Here is a 16,039-nt window from a genome sequence, read left to right as displayed (position 1 = left end):
CAGGACCAATAAGAGATAAGGGTTGGACAGACAGAAGGACACATAGAGGGGCATAATTGAACGAAAACATCTATCTCCATGGGCATTTATCTCCGAGAACGGGTCCGTGAAGGGGCGGACCGAACCGTATTTTCGAAAAAAATAGACGTCCATGTTTTATTCGACAATTTGTGAGCTGGGCGTTTTTGTTTTTCAGTGATAATGGAAAATGAAAGCGCCCAGCTGAAAAACGAATAAATCCAAGGCATTTGTTTGTGGGAGGGGCCAGGATTCGTAGTGCACTGGTCCCCCTCACATGCCAGGACACCAACCGGGCACCCTAGGGGGCACTTTTACAAAAACAAAAAAAAAGGTAAAAGAGCTCCCAGGTGCATAGCACCCTTCCCTTGTGTGTTGAGCCCCCCAAATCCCCCTCAAAACCCACTGCCCACAAGTCTACACCATTACTATAGCCCTAAGGGGTGAAGGGGGGCACCTACATGTGGGTACAGTGGGTTTGGGGGGGTTGGACGACTAAGCATTAAGCAGCACAATTGTAACAGGTAGGGGGGATGGGCCGGGTCCACCTGCCTGAAGTCCACTGCACCCCCTAACAACTGCTCCAGGGACCTGCATACTGCTGCCAGGGAGGTGGGTATGACATTTGAGGGTGAAAATAAAAAGTTGTGAAACATCATGTTTTGTGGTGGGAGGGGGTTAGTGACCACTGGGGGAGTCAGGGGAGGTCATCCCCGGTTCCCTCTGGGGGTAATCTGGTCATTTAGGGCACTTTTTGGGGCCTTATTCGTGAAAAAACAGGGTCCAGGAAAAGTGCCCTAAATTCTAGCTACAAACGCATACTTTTTTTCCATTATCGGCGAAAGGTGCCCATCTCTCCTCGGCCGATAACCACGCCCCAGTTCCACCTTCGCCATGCCTCCGACACCCCCCCGTCAACTTTGTACGCTTCCGCGATGGAGTGCAGTTGAAAACGTCCATAATCGGCTTTCCATTATACGGATTTATTCGTTTTTGTGAGATAAACGTCTATCTCCCGATTTGGGTCAAAATCTAGGCGTTTTTCTCTTTCAATTATAAGGTGGATAGGGAAGTTGCAAATACAAACATGACTTTCTATATTCTAAGGTCAATAGTGTCCTAAAAGTGAAAGGCATACTTAACTGAAGATAGAGCTAGCAAGAGTGGCAGGAGTATTAGCGGTGTGGAGTTGATAGTTACAGCAGTGCTCGGGTGCTTTGACGTTTATCACAGAAGGAAAATCACCTCTGCTGCAAACGACTTCCATTAAGTTAAGTGTGCTTTTCACTTTTAGGACACTATTGTCCTTAGAATATAGACAGTCACGTTCGTATTTGCTACTTTTAAGGAGGTTTTTCTGACCCATGATTACTTTTTGAACCAGCTGCAGTCCAGAATGATTCATTCATACAGGTTTGCATAACCAGTAGGCTTTGCACTGGTGTTATGAGGTTTTTTCCTCCTACTTTTGAAAAACAAATAAAAACGATAGTTTTTGAAGTTTCATTGTATTCCCTATTTTGTTTTAAGGAGGCACATAGATATTAGCCAGAATTTGCATACATTGTAGTCTTATATAATAATTCTCACCTCCAACGTTCTGACTTGCCTGGGAGCGTGGCTCATTCCGAGTTGGTCTGCTAGGCTCCGTAGATCAGGCTGACATCACCGTAGCCATTATGATGTCAACTTCAGAACCCGGGGCGGGGGGGGGGGGGGGAGGAAACATGCCTCACAGCTGATCCATGTCCAGAGGAGGGTCGCTGGACATGGGTGGCTGGAGGGGGGGCAGGGGAGAGAGGAGAGTCGCTGGACATGGGTGGCTGTGGGGGGCAGGGGAGAGAGGAGGGTCGCTGGACATGGGTGGCTGCAGGGGGGCAAGGGAGAGAGGAGGGTCACTGGACATGGGTGGCTGGAGGGGGGCGGGGGAGAGAGGAGGTTCGCTGGACATGGGTGGCTGCAGTGGGCGCAGGGGGAGAGGAGGGTCGCTGGACATGGGTGACTGCAAGGGAGCTGAGGAAAACCTTGCTAGCGCCCATTTCATTTGTGTCAGAAACGGGCCTTTTTTACTAGTATTCTATAATTTACATGCATAGTTGTGCACTCTTCCCACGCTGCACCCAAACTCCTTTCATGTGCGTATGCATCATAACATGAGGTGTACTTTTCTACTAGTCCAGTGGTTCCCAAACCTAGTCCTGGAGGGATCCCAACCAGTCAGGTTTTCAGGATATCCACAATAAATATTCATGAGATAGATTTGCATGCAGTAGAGACAGTGCATGCAAATCTCTCTCATGAATATTCATTGTGAATATCCTGAAAACCTGACTGGCCGGGGTGCTTCCAGGACCAAGTTTGGGAACCACTAAACTAGTCGGTATACTATAAGAGGTCATGTACACACTTATATGACTATTTATATGTATAAATGGCTAGAATACTGCTATTTACATGTGTACTCAATCATGCGTGAACTTAAAATGCACAGTAAGTCTTAATGCTAGTCAGGCTGCTGCTATGATCCATTATAAAATACTGAGAAAGATTTTTGGAATTAGGCATATGAGACAGACCTCAGGATATTGAAAACAGTGTGTTCAGCCCCCCCACCAAAATCAACTGCTTCCCAGGGAATGTTGAGCTAAGGGTCTAGAAATGACTTCTGAATTCTGATTTAGAACTTGGGTTTTTATTTTCTTGTCTCTTATTTTTCCCTTTGTAACTGCTAGTGCTCAGGCTGGTCCCAGCTTCCTTTATAAATGCCTGTAAAACTGTGAGGCTTTTCTTTCAGGCAGAACAACTTTGCCCGGGGTTTGGAACAGCAGCTGCCGGATGGCATGTTGGTGGCGACCGTCCCTGTGGAAAACCAGTGCCAGGAAGAGATCACAGAGCCTGTGCCAGATCCGGACTTCCTGACAGGTCCGTAATTCAGATTTTACATCAGAAAGAAAACAAAATACTGGGCAGATGCTAAAGTGCTGAAGTGTTTGTGAACAGAAAAAGACTCTGAGGAAACCCTGAGACTTGCAAAAATTAAGACTCATGAGGTTAGATTCTTTGAAGTGAATGTGAGAGGAAGAAGATGAGAAATAAAAGAAAGAGTAATGTGTATTTTCTTTAACTTGTACTTAAATTCTTTTCATTGTTTTAAATTAGGTCATGGCTTGCTTCCCTTCCTCTTACCTCTCCTGTAGTCTCTTGTATTACACCCTGGGACACGTTAATTTATTACCTGTACAGACTGTAGTTTTAATCTTCAGAAGAATCTGTGACAGTAATGATTTGTTAAACCATTGGCCTTGCTGCCAAGAGAATCAGGACTGATGTACCATCTGTGCAGAGATTGGTCAGAAGGAAAGCAAAGTCGCATTTCTAATGTTCTGAGCCCTCAGCCCTGATCATCAAAGGAAGCTGCCCATTTAAGTGAACAATTGTTAGCAGAGCGGTTGAACAAACTGATGGCTGTTCACTACGATGGACCAAAGTTCAGTGCTAATTTTAAAGATGGCATAGAGGTGCAGAGTTTCTATAAGGAGCAGTGGCGTTCCTAGCCTCGACAACACCTGGGGCGGATCGCCGATGCGCCCCCCCCCCCCCGGCAAATTACACCCTCCCCGGGTGCACGCCACTAGGGGGGGTGCCGCGGCACGCGCCTGTTGGCTGCAAGTTCGAATCGCTACGCTAAATTCTCTCGTTCGCTGCAGCTCCCTCCCTCTGCCCTGGAACAGGAAGTAACCTATTCCGGGGCAGAGGGAGGGAGCTGCAGCGAACGAGAGAATTTAGCATAGCGATTTGAACTCACAGCCAACAGGCGTGTGCCGCGGCACCCCCCAGCGGCGTGCACCCGGGGCGGACCGCCCCCACTGCCCCCCCCTTGGTACGCCACTGATAAGGAGCTTGCATTATCCTGAAGTTTCATGGTCATTGACTCCAGATTCTGTATAGGTTGCCCAAATTTGGACACGAATCCCAGATCTGTACATAAATTAGTCAGTTAGGTGATGGATCTGCCCTACACCCTATTCTATAACATATGTGCCTAAGTTTCATAGCGCGCAACTCCAAAGGGGGCATTGGTGGGTCAGGGGTGTTCCCAGAGCTTAGGCATAATGTTATAGAATACCTGCATTTGCATGCCAAACTACTGTGAGTTGGGTGCAAGGATTTATACCAGCCTTTGGCAGGCATAAGTGCTCGCGCCCAAAGTTAGACACAAAGGGGTAGATTATATATATGACACCTAAAGAAATTATTGCTTAAAAAAATAACACTCAGTGCTATTCTATAAACCACGCTTAAAGTTAAGTGCAGTTTATAGAATAGTGCTTATGCCTGGGAATGGCACCTAACTTGAGGTGCAGACATTTACACCAGTTTACATGTGGCGCAAATCCCTCTTATTCTATAACTATGTGTGTAAATTCTAGGAACATAGTAACATAGTAAATGACGGCAGATAAAGACCTGAAGGGTCCATCCAATCTGCCCAACAAGAATAAACTCATTTTACATGGTATGTAATACTTTATATGTATATCCGAGTTTGACTTGTCCCTGCCTTTCTCAGGGCACAGACCATAGAAGTCCACCCTGCACCGGTTTTATTCTCCAAATACCGGCATTGCCACCCAATGTCTACTAAGATTCCATAGATCCATTCCTTCTAAACAGGATTCCTTTGTGTTTATCCCACGCATGTTTGAATTCCATTACCGTTTTCATCTCCACCACCTCCCGCGGGAGTGCATTCCACGTACCCACCACCCTCTCTGTGAAAAAATACTTCCTGACATTACTCCTGAGTCTGCCCCCCTGCAACCTCAATTCATGTCCTCTAGTTCTATCACCTTCCCGTCTCTGGAAAAGGTTCTTATGCGGATTAATACTTTTCAAATATTTGAACGTCTGTGTCATGTCTCCCCTATTTCTCCTTTCCTCCAAGGTATACATGTTCAGGTCGGCAAGTCTCTCCTCGTACAGTTTGCAACACAAATCCCATACCATTTTCGTAGCTTTGCTTTGCACCGCTTCCAGTCTTTTTACATCTTTAGCCAGATATGGTCTCCAAAACTGAACACAATACTCCAAGTGGGACCTCACCAACGACTTGTAGAGGGGCATCAACACCTCCCACTGGTTATACCCCTCTCTATGCAACCTAGCATCCTTCTAGCCATGGCCGTCGCCTTGTCACATTGTTTCTTCACCTTCATATCGTCTGACACCAACACCCCAAGGTCTCTCTCCTGAGTCGAGCTTGCTAATCTCTCCCCTCCTTTAGGTATCTCTCTTTTGGGTTTCTACACCCCAAATGCATCACTTTGCACTTCTTGGCAATAAATTTTAACTAATAATCCACTCAAGCTTAAGATCGTGTTAGAAAATCACAACACAACTTCACACCAGCTATGTAATTCTAGTGTGGGACACACACACCCTTATGTAGTCAAATTAATCTAATTTAATGGAGAAAATAGCTTCAGTGTCGCCACCCAGCCAGCCCGACGTAGTCGGCTATAAGGCGTAGGCTCGGTGTGCCATCATATAGCTTAAAAAAAACTCCATTCATATATTTTAAACAAATCCCCATATATAGGGGTCTACTTTCGCTGTACTTATCAGCTATCCAATCTGTGTGTCTCCACTCTTTTTAAATTATTCAGACAATCTTGATACAAAATTCAGTTCTGTTAAATGAGATTAGAAATCACTTAGCTCATCCAAACGCTGTAGTGTTCTAATCATTCCGTTGTTCTCCACTCCTCAACCCGACAGGGAGCCCCCGGTTTCGCGATTGCTGCGTCAGGGGTTTAAATTGTATCTCTTATTGTATCAACGATTCTCTCCAATGATATATCAACAGTTCTCATCCAATCTGATGTATCCCGGAATCACTGCTGCCGGAATTAAATTTTAACTGCCAGACCCTTGACCGTTCTTCTAACTTTCGGAGATCCCTTCTCATCGTTTCTACTCCCTCCAGGGTATCCACTCTATTGGTTATCTTTGTGTCATCTACAAAAAGGCAAACCTTTCCTTCCAGCCCTTCAGCAATATTTCTCACAAATATATTAAACAAAATGGGCCCCAGCACCAACCCCTGATGAACCCCACTGCTCACCATCCTTTCCTCCGAGCGGATTCCATTTACCAATATATTCCTTCAGCAGCCAACCACGGTCCTTTACCAGGATTTTCCTCTGTGAACACTTTCCACATAACCATTCTCATTATCTTTCAGTCTCACAATTCCATTCCTATCTTTTCTCCTTTCTCCAATATATCTTTAGCCATTTTTTCTTCTGCTCGTGCTTTCGCTAGCCGTATTTCCCTCTTCATTTTTTGTGCTACTTTCATAGCCTCTGGTTCCACCACAGTACTTCTTTTTTCAGCATCATAAGGATGCAGTGCTGCATAATGATGAGCATTCCCAAACCACCCATGAGAGGGTCGTGGGTGGATTGGGAACACCCCCAATCCACCCATGACCCTCTCATTTCCACACCACCTTTATGGACTTGCATATAAAATTTAGGCATGGATATGGCGCCTAAATTTATGCACAAAAATTTCTAATTAAATCCAGTTAATGCTATTAAGTGCTTCGTAGAATGCCAATTATCAGTGCTAATTGGCTCATTACTCAATGTGCACACAACTCAAAACGCCATATATAAAATCCAGGGGAAAATGCGCACTATGCTAGTATTCTATAAAGGATGCTTCACCAGAGTATCCTTTACAGAATACTAGCTTAGCGCAGATCATTCCGGTGCCTGACTTTGGGAGCCATTTATTGAATCTAGCCCTGAGTGTACAAACTAGAGGTGTGCACAGAGACCTAATCTGGTCCCCATCCTCAGTCAATTCTATTCCATCCCCATCATATTGCTACCATCCCCTTACCATCCCACAGTTTTATTTCCCAACCTGTACCCAACCTGCATTTAAAAGATCTTGTAAATTCCAACAAAACATAAAATGCATCCTATAACTTGTTAAAATGTAACATAAAACAATAGGCATAGCTTTGTTAAATATTGAAAAAAAAACATAATATTTATTAATAAGGACTGCGAGAAAGCAACCATGTAAAACCAATATACCATCTTCAAAGCCAGAGCTCAGTTCTGTTCTACATTCCTCAATTTACTTGTCCTACAACTGAAAAAGAATGTTCTGATGATGTACCGGTGGCAGGAGTTCTGAGCAGGAAGCAGGCAACATGTGTCTGTTGCAGCCATACATGAGACTTCTGTTGCCATAGATAGTAAGAGATGAGGAGAATTCCAGGTCCAAGCTCCATATGTATGTATCCACTTCGTTAGTCACTGAAGCTACTTCCTGGTTCTTGAATAAGTCTCCCCAAAAAAATTGTCACAGATACTTCTCATTTTGGATGTTTTTTTGACGGTTTGGCAATTGGCTGCACCTCGACTACAGCTTGATTTGCTATCAGTGTTTGCTGTATGCTTATGGCTCTCAGCCTTGGATCTAGCAACATTATTGCCAAGTGTATCTCTCTAACTATATAATAGCAATCCAGATCTGCAAGAGAATTCAGGATGCTATTGTATGGCTGTCTGAGCTTGCAATTGTCTGATGCCGTTTCAACTGATATTTTGTTGGGACCACCAGATGTAGTGAAGGCTCAGTTCTTTTGTATCCCTATCAAATGGTTCCAACACCATAATAACATCTACCAGCATGGAGTCATCAATTGCACAGAATTTGGTCTTTGTTTGCATCTGGTTGAGTGGCAGTTGCATGCAGCTACTCCATGTTCTCTGCCACAGATTTCAATGTCAGTAGAATGCTGTTCCACCAAGTTGACATGCACTGCTTGAACATTTTCTTCAGTGAACAGTTGACTTTTGTTTGCTTAGTGAGTATAACCTCTTCCTTGTACAATGTTATAAGCTCCCTTACCTCACTAAGGAGGTCAGTCAGATCAACTTCAGTTTTTAATGGCTGGAATCCATGAGAGATTCGAAGTCTTGGAGTTTTGTTGGATTTAAATTTAACCATGCAAAAGCCAATTGACCATGTCATGTCAACAACTTTTTTTTAACTTCGGTTGTTGAGTTAGCTGAAGTTGATGGTGCTGCCACTAGATTTCCAGATGATTGTGCAGAGCCTGGTTCTAGCAAAGGTTGATTATTGAAACTCATTGTATATTTAGGAATGTCATTGGCTAGATTCCAGGCTCTGCAGATTATGCAGAATGCAGCAACATGATTAATTACAGGAGTGCCAAGATCAGCATATATTACTCCAGTGTTAAAAAAGCTTCACTGGCTATCTATCCGTTATGGATCGAGTTATGTTTAAAGTTCTTGTTCTGATACTTCAATGTGTTTGTGGTAATGTACCTGATTATACTGTTAATGTTCTAAGGATGTACTGTCCAAGATGTCCATTAAGATCCGAGAAATCAAGGCAGATATGCGTACCTTCATCAACAGCATATCATTATGCCAAAACTGGGGAATGTGCTTTTTCAGTTGTTAGTCCTATATTGTGGGATGGCCTTCCTGGCCATCTAAGGTTGTGTGATAGCATTCAGCAGTTTAAAAGATTTTTGAAGATTCATTACTTCTTAAGAGCTTTTCTTGAGGAATTAAGTGTATTGACTGTGACTTGAGTCATTGTGCTGCTTTTATATTAATCACATAGATGAGACTATCTCAGTGGATAATATATGCTGCTAACAATGCTCAAAACAAATAGATGAATATTCTTACCAGTTTCATGTTTGATCCGTCCCTGTGGTAGTAATGACTTTTTTGACCCCATTCCCGTGGATTCTGGTGGATTTCTGGGTGTTTCCCATTATCCCCATCCCTGCACACACCTCTAGCACAAACCAACAATCAAAGGCAAATTGTTAGATGAAAATGTGTTGACGGACATAAACATAGCTCGTATGCAATTTGTAGCATTATTGTATATAAGACACATGCATTAGAAATGGAGCTTAGTTTTAACGCTGTGATGATAATTTTGTGAAGGGGATACTAAGTAGTCGTATCACTATGATCTCATTGTTCATTTTGAGGCACTAGTTTTCCCTTAATGCATAAGTGATGTACCATAAAGTACCATGTAGCATGTCATGTTCACTTGTCTGTGTAGTTTTTCACATGAGAATTATTGCTCTTAGTAACAGGAAAGTTAAATTGACATGACAAGACACATACCAGGATTCTGGGAGTAAGAAGATTTATTTTACTGCACTGACATTATGACAGGAGAATTAATGCAAGCTGCATGCAAACTGTAGTTTGGATAAAAAGTCAAGGCTGACACTCCTAGTCTTGCAGAAAGTATGCAGATCTTTGATGTCCAAATAGCAGTCAAAATTTCAAATAAAGGGCCTACATGCAAAGGCTTAATGTACACATTAAAGCCATTCTGCAGGTACTAACAGTTTAATGTACACACTGAACAGATCTGAAAATGATTGCCTGGGACCTGCCCAGAATAGGATCATACCTGGTCCTTTATTTTCAGCTCTAGGAGACGAAGGGAAAGAAATATACACACCACCACCATATATTTGCATGTATATGCTAAAATTTGTATGTCTACGCATGTAAATGAAGAAATATCATATGCAAATGAGGCTTTAGAGGATGTGTGACCAGTAGCATAGTATGCTCTTCTCCACATTCTGTTTGGAATTGTGGCAGGGAAGGGGAGAGGGACCCTATGAAACAGTTAACCTTCCCTGATACTTGCCTTATTTGCAGTAGAAAACCCTTTCAAAAGTTTGCTCTTATTTCAGTAAACAAGGCAGGAGCTGTGCTGATCTTGGGGGGAAGGGAGAGAGGAAATTCAGGTTCCAGGCAAGCTAAACCAAAAGTCTGGGCTGGATATTCAGGATCTGCAGTGGAGGTAACAAGGAGGTTTGATTAAGAACAGAAGGCAGCATGACGTCAATAAGTTGAAGTCACTAAGGTTAGTCTATGTTTCCCCTTCCCCGCGCAGCCGTCGCTCTGTGTACACTCAAAACAAAGCAAACAAACCTATGAGCTGCTGCATCCACGTTGTCGTTCTTCGTTGCTGGTAGCATTTTATTTTAATCTCACTTATATTTTCAAACATGCCAGCTTGTGCAGCATATGGATGTACACAGAGGAAGTATAATAATGAAATAAATTTTAATAAGTAGAGTAGTAATTTGTTATAAATTGTAATCAGTGTGTCATTTGGAGGGGACACCCTAGCATGTGTTATATTTGTGCAGAGATTTTTTTTCTCCTGGTAAAGGATCCACTAAAACAGACATATATTTTCCTATTTGTATATTATTTGAAATGTAAACACACTTTGCAGATCAAGAGTGTAATCTTGAAATTGTTGAAAAAATTTGAAAATAACCCCCCCCCCCCCCCCCCCCACCAGACATCTTGTTATGAGAATCAGGTGCTCGACGTTCAGAGTTTCTATCTATTTATTTACTTATTTATGGCAGTTATATCCCACATGAATTAGATTGAAACCTGGAAGCATTTTAAATCTTTTTTTTCCTGTGCCTAGATCAAAAGAGAAAAATGATTTGTGGGAACTGGCTCCTTTTTTCTTGTGGAATGCAGTGGTAGATTATAAAAATGCACTTAATATTGCTTATTACTAATATTTAAAAGAAAGATATTAAATAATGAGGGCAGAGCTACTTACATGCAGAAGTCCAGAGTCAGTCTAAATGTGCCAACATTTTCTAGTTCTGTGATATATATTTATTTCTTCTTCAAGTCACTTTTCAACAGCATTTTCTCATTTATGACCCAAATGCCAGCACAATTATATTGTTAATTAATAAGTTTTGGATGTTACTGAATTCTATTATTCTGTCTCACTGTATTTCCAGTTTTGCCACAGTATAAGTCATCACAAGGACAAAATATAAGAAAACTAATGGACTGCTTTAGGGGCTTATAGCCCATTTAGTTAAACAAATGAGAGATCTGCATGAAAGAAAATATTTATTTTCATTATTTTGACTTATGAAAAACACTTGTCCCTGAAACATGCTCAAAACAGAATAATCCATTTGTGCATAAGTACATAAGTAATGCCACACTGGGAAAGACCAAGGGTCCATCGAGCCCAGCATCCTGTCCACGACAGCGGGCAATCCAGGCCAAGGGCACCTGGCGAGCTTCCCAAACGTACAAACATTCTATGCATGTTATTCCTGGAATTGTGGATGTTTCCCAAGTCCATTTAGTAGTGGTTTATGGACTTGTCCTTTAGGAAACCGTCTAACCCCTTTTTAAACTCTGCTAAGCTAACCGCCTTCACCAGTTCTCCGGCAACAAATTCCAGAGTTTAATTATGCGTTGGGTGAAGAAATATTTTCTCCGATTTGTTTTAAATTTACTACACTGTAGTTTCATCGCATGCCCCCTAGTCCTAGTATTTTTGGAACGCGTGAACAGACGCTTCATATCTACCTGTTCCATTCCACTCATTATTTTATATACCTCTATCATGTCTCCCCTCAGCCATCTCTTCTCCAAGCTGAAAAGCCCTAGCCTCCTTAGTCTTTCTTCATAGGGAAGTCGTCCCATCCCCGCTATCATTTTAGTCGCCCTTCGCTGCACCTTTTCCAATTCTACTATATCTTTCTTGAGATGCAGCGACCAGAATTGAACACAATACTCAAGGTGCGGTCGCACCATGGAGCGATACAATGGCATTATAACATCCTCACACCTCTTTTCCATAACTTTCCTAATAACATTCAACATTCTATTCACTTTCCTAGCCGCAGCATCACACTGAGCAGAAGGTTTCAGTGTATTATCAACGACGACACCCAGATCCCTTTCTTGGTCCATAACTCCTAACGTGGAACCTTGCATGACGTAGCTATAATTTGGGTTCTTTTTTCTCACATGCATCACCTTGCACTTGCTCACATTAAACATCATCTGCCATTTAGCTGCCCAGTCTCCCAGTCTCATAAGGTCCTCTTGTAGTTTTTCACAATCCTGTCGCGAATTAACGACTTTGAATAACTTTGTGTCATCAGCAAATTTAATTACCTCGCTAGTTACTCCCATCTCTAAATCATTTATACATATATGTACAAAAGATATTAGGTGAAGATGTGATTTCATTGTGCCCCAATGAAAGGAGAATTTAATTTTACTTTACAGCTTTATAACACCAGGCTTCCCAAGGCAGATTACAACAGCAGTTAAGATGAACCCATCAGAAAACAGGATATCCTCACTGAAATTTGGCCATGTATTACTGTATTGTATAGAACAGTGTAGAAAAATGAACACAAAATATAGCCTTTGTTAGTGCTGTTTCCACTAGCTACAATAATTTTTGAAGCTGTTTTAGTGATATTCAATTTGGATTTCATTATATTTATATCTACATATGGGATGCTATCAAATAAATTAAAAAGCTATCAAATAAGTCAAAATTAAAAAAAAAAAATCTTTTGTCCTCCACCTTTTAAGGCACTGCCTATCCAACTGGAACAGTTTTTTGACTTTTTACAGATGGACCACGCATAGGTTGTCCATTATCTACTATAATAAAACTCACCCTCAATGTTCTGAAGACAACGTTCTGAAGTCACTCAGTCACTCCCTGAAGGGTTCATGGATTCATGGTGGTGAAGCCAGAACACTGACCATGTCTCTCAGCCCCGCCCTCGCATGACGAACCAATCAGAAAAAACACACTCAATGTTCTGAAACACAAAGGACCATCACAAAACCGTTCCCAGGCAACGCTAGGCAACGTAAGACGGACCTATCACAGGAAACTACGTGGCAATAAGGGAGGAGCATTCACCAGCAGAATGGCTCATTATCTGTGCAGCACGGAGAGCACAGAACCACCGCTTGAACGAGAGAAGAATATTCCTGTTATGGGTATGTGCAAAAATAGACCGGAAGGGGGGGGGGGGGAAGAAATTTTTAAATGCCTAATGCCGGTACTGAAGAGTGCCGGAGGGCCTATAGCACAAACTATATTTGGGTTCGCTAGACGTGGAGTCGGTGGAGCCGGAGAACAGTGTGCCCCTCACCATCTGGGACATGGGCGAACAGGACAAGCTGTGGCCCAGCTAGAAGGATTACCCGTGACCCAGCCAGCAGCAAATTTCCCTACTCCTTCCCTGCCTAGGAATCGCTGGAGACTGGCTGCAAAACTAACAAAACAACCGCACACCGACACACCACCTCCATCATTCGAAAGGCATCCACTCTTTCTACAACAGAAATGCAAACTAATAATACAAAACAAACAAAGAATACATGGTTTCTCAGGCAGCTGCAGGTAACTCCCCACCCCCTTCCTCTTCCCCTTTTGCCGAAGTGGCCAAGGACGTGCCCAACCATCCCCAGCCTCAGGCAAGCCATCTTCCACCTCGGGGATTCCCCAAGCACCCGGAAAAAGATGGCGCTGCTTCCTGCAGCGCATAAATGTTCCAGCATTCCCCTGCACCAGGCCTGAAATGGACAGAACATACCGGATCAGCCCCCAACGGCCCGAGACCGTGCTCCTCTCCCTTCCGCCAACTTAAAACAACCATCCGCGTCCTCAGGCAAGCCGTCTCCCACCTCCAGGATGCCCAGAACCCCAGCCCAACGGAAAAAGACGGCGCTGCTTCCCACAGCACATTTCACTTCCAGCGTTCCCCTACAGCAGCCCTGAAACGGCCAAAAAATACCGACAGACCAAGAACGTGCTCCTCTACCTTCCGCCCATCTAAAACAACACTGCTGCCTCAGCACAACACACAAAAAAAAACCCGGAAAAAACAATCCACCACTCAGCAAAGGCTGACCCCCCTACAACCACATTTACATTTCACCAACAGAAAGACCCCCCTCCACAAACCGCCTTGACAGACAAAACCACACACACACAATACAACAGAAACACACCCTCAAAGCCACACACCAATCCATCCCACTTTGCCAGCACAGCATATCCCCCAACCCCCCACCCAAAAAACAAATAAAAAAAAAAGACACACATCAACAACCTGCACACACACCCCACCCTCACACACTCACACACACACACACGAAAACTCTGTGACACATACACACACACACAAAAAAGCCACATGCTAGCACCCGTTTCATTGGTTTCGGAAACGGGCCTTTTTTACTAGTTTCTAATAATCTTTTACTGTTACTTTCAGTAACATTTGCTATTGTTTTGAGTGTATTTGTGACTCTGCCTACTCACAACAAGCTACGCCTATTGGCTTCAACCCATATAATGGGCTAGATAGCCTCATACCGTCTCCTGTTCTCAATCTAACCTCCTTGGGAGGGATCTCAGTCAGTTTTCCTGGGAGCCAACCAGGATATACTGTGCCCCAAAGCTTTTGACTGCTTCCAGTTTCCAGCCAGCAGGGGTGTAGAATCCTGTATAACAGCAGAGGCTTAACAGAGAAGGGGGAGATGGGAAGGAGGAGACCCAGCCAGCTGCTGTTTTAGGCAACCACACTAGGGAGGAGATGGGCCCCGCTTGAGAAGGTATTTTTCCCTAATGCCATTGTTGTTGAAAATGACTTTGGAGTTGCTGCACTTGAGGAGCGTCCCACTGTGCTGAACGTCTTGACTGCTGCAGCCTGGCTATCACTCTGAGAGGATTCTTTCACTTGGGGCCTCCCTCCAGGAGACCTCTTACTTTGGGTCCTCCTCCTTGGAGACTTCTTGACTCGGGGCCTCCCTCCTAGACTCCTCAGGGTCTCCATGATCTATTTTGCCCCAGGGCATATAACTTGCTCCCTGCCTGAGCCCTGCCCCTCTGACTCAGCAGGTTAGCACCATCTGCCACCATAAGATGGCTCAACTACAACATCAATGAGGGAGTGTTCTTAGGGAAACCTGATGCCATACCACTCACTCCTTCACAATAATGATGGAAAAAAACAAAACAGAAAAAGAAGGAATAAGAAGAAAAAACAAAAAAAGAAAGTGGTGTTAACCACTTATTGCCCACAAGTTGAACTGCTATTACTTTTGTTTCAAGAAGTTCTGGATTTTAAATTCTTCTGTTCTTACTGGCAAAATCAGAAGTCCAAGTCCTAGATTGGTTTGGGATAAAAGTTAAAAACAAAAAGATGAGACAGAAATATTGGTGATGCTAGGGTCCACTTTGGGAGTCAGCACCCAAATAAAAGACCTAGGTGTCAGTCCAGCTCATTTTCGAAAGTGATCACCGGCCATCTTCCAACACAAAGCGGAAGATGGCCGGCGATCTCCTGAAACCGGCCAAATCGGTATAATCAAAAGCCAATTTTGACCGGCTTCAACTGCTTTCTGTTGTGCAGCTGGTGAAATTTCAAGGGGGCGTGTCGGTAGGGTAGTGAAGGCGGGACGGGGGCGTACTCACGAGATGGCTGGCTTTGCCCGATAATGGAAAAAAAAGCCAGGCTTGAGAGCATTTCACCGGCTTTACTTGGTCTCTTTTTTTTCATGACCAAACTTCAAAAAGGAGCCCCAACTGACCAAATGACCATCCGAGGGAATCAGGGATGACCTCCCCTTACTCCCCCAGTGGTCACCAATCCCCTCCCAACCACAAAAAAAAATCAAAGTGCTTGTCAGGGACGTCCTAAATCAAAACTATTTTTGCTGGGCTTTTTCAGTAGTAGTAGTGGGATTTGAACCAGTCATCTCTGGATTACAAGAGCAATACCACTTGGCCACAGCTCCACTTACTTGACTGTCCCTCCCTTTTGATTATGCCCCTTCAGGTCTCTCTCAGCCAATCACAGACAGGGGTCTCTCTCAGCCAATCACAGCGCATTTAGCTGTCTGTGAATGGCTGAGAGAGACCCCCCCCCCTGCGTTTCACCGCTGCACATGTGATATCTCTGTTTGAAAACAATTGATTGTGAGTCATCTGTTTTACCATTTTTTTTTTGCATCAAAGATTAATAGACCCCTGACACAGGCCGCTACGGCCGAAACACAATTTGTGTCGGGTCGTTTTTATTGATTTGAATAAAGACCTTGTTTAGGAA

General features: G+C 43.6%; 1 protein-coding gene across 1 annotated transcript in view; it reads left to right on the top strand.

Moving 5' to 3' along the window:
• The window catches only part of ASTN1 (astrotactin 1), a 481,917-nt gene that overhangs the window by 312,423 nt on the left and 153,455 nt on the right, over window positions 1-16,039 (top strand). The window contains exon 14 of the mRNA XM_030206744.1: window positions 2,813-2,940. Within this exon, the coding sequence (XP_030062604.1) occupies window positions 2,813-2,940 (128 nt within the window). The remainder of the gene's footprint in view (window positions 1-2,812; window positions 2,941-16,039) is intronic.

Source organism: Microcaecilia unicolor, chromosome 6, assembly GCF_901765095.1.
Source record: "Microcaecilia unicolor chromosome 6, aMicUni1.1, whole genome shotgun sequence".
Taxonomy (NCBI): Eukaryota; Metazoa; Chordata; class Amphibia; order Gymnophiona; family Siphonopidae; genus Microcaecilia; species Microcaecilia unicolor.
Note: the sequence above shows the minus strand (reverse complement) of the source record. Positions and strands in the feature narration are given on the sequence as shown.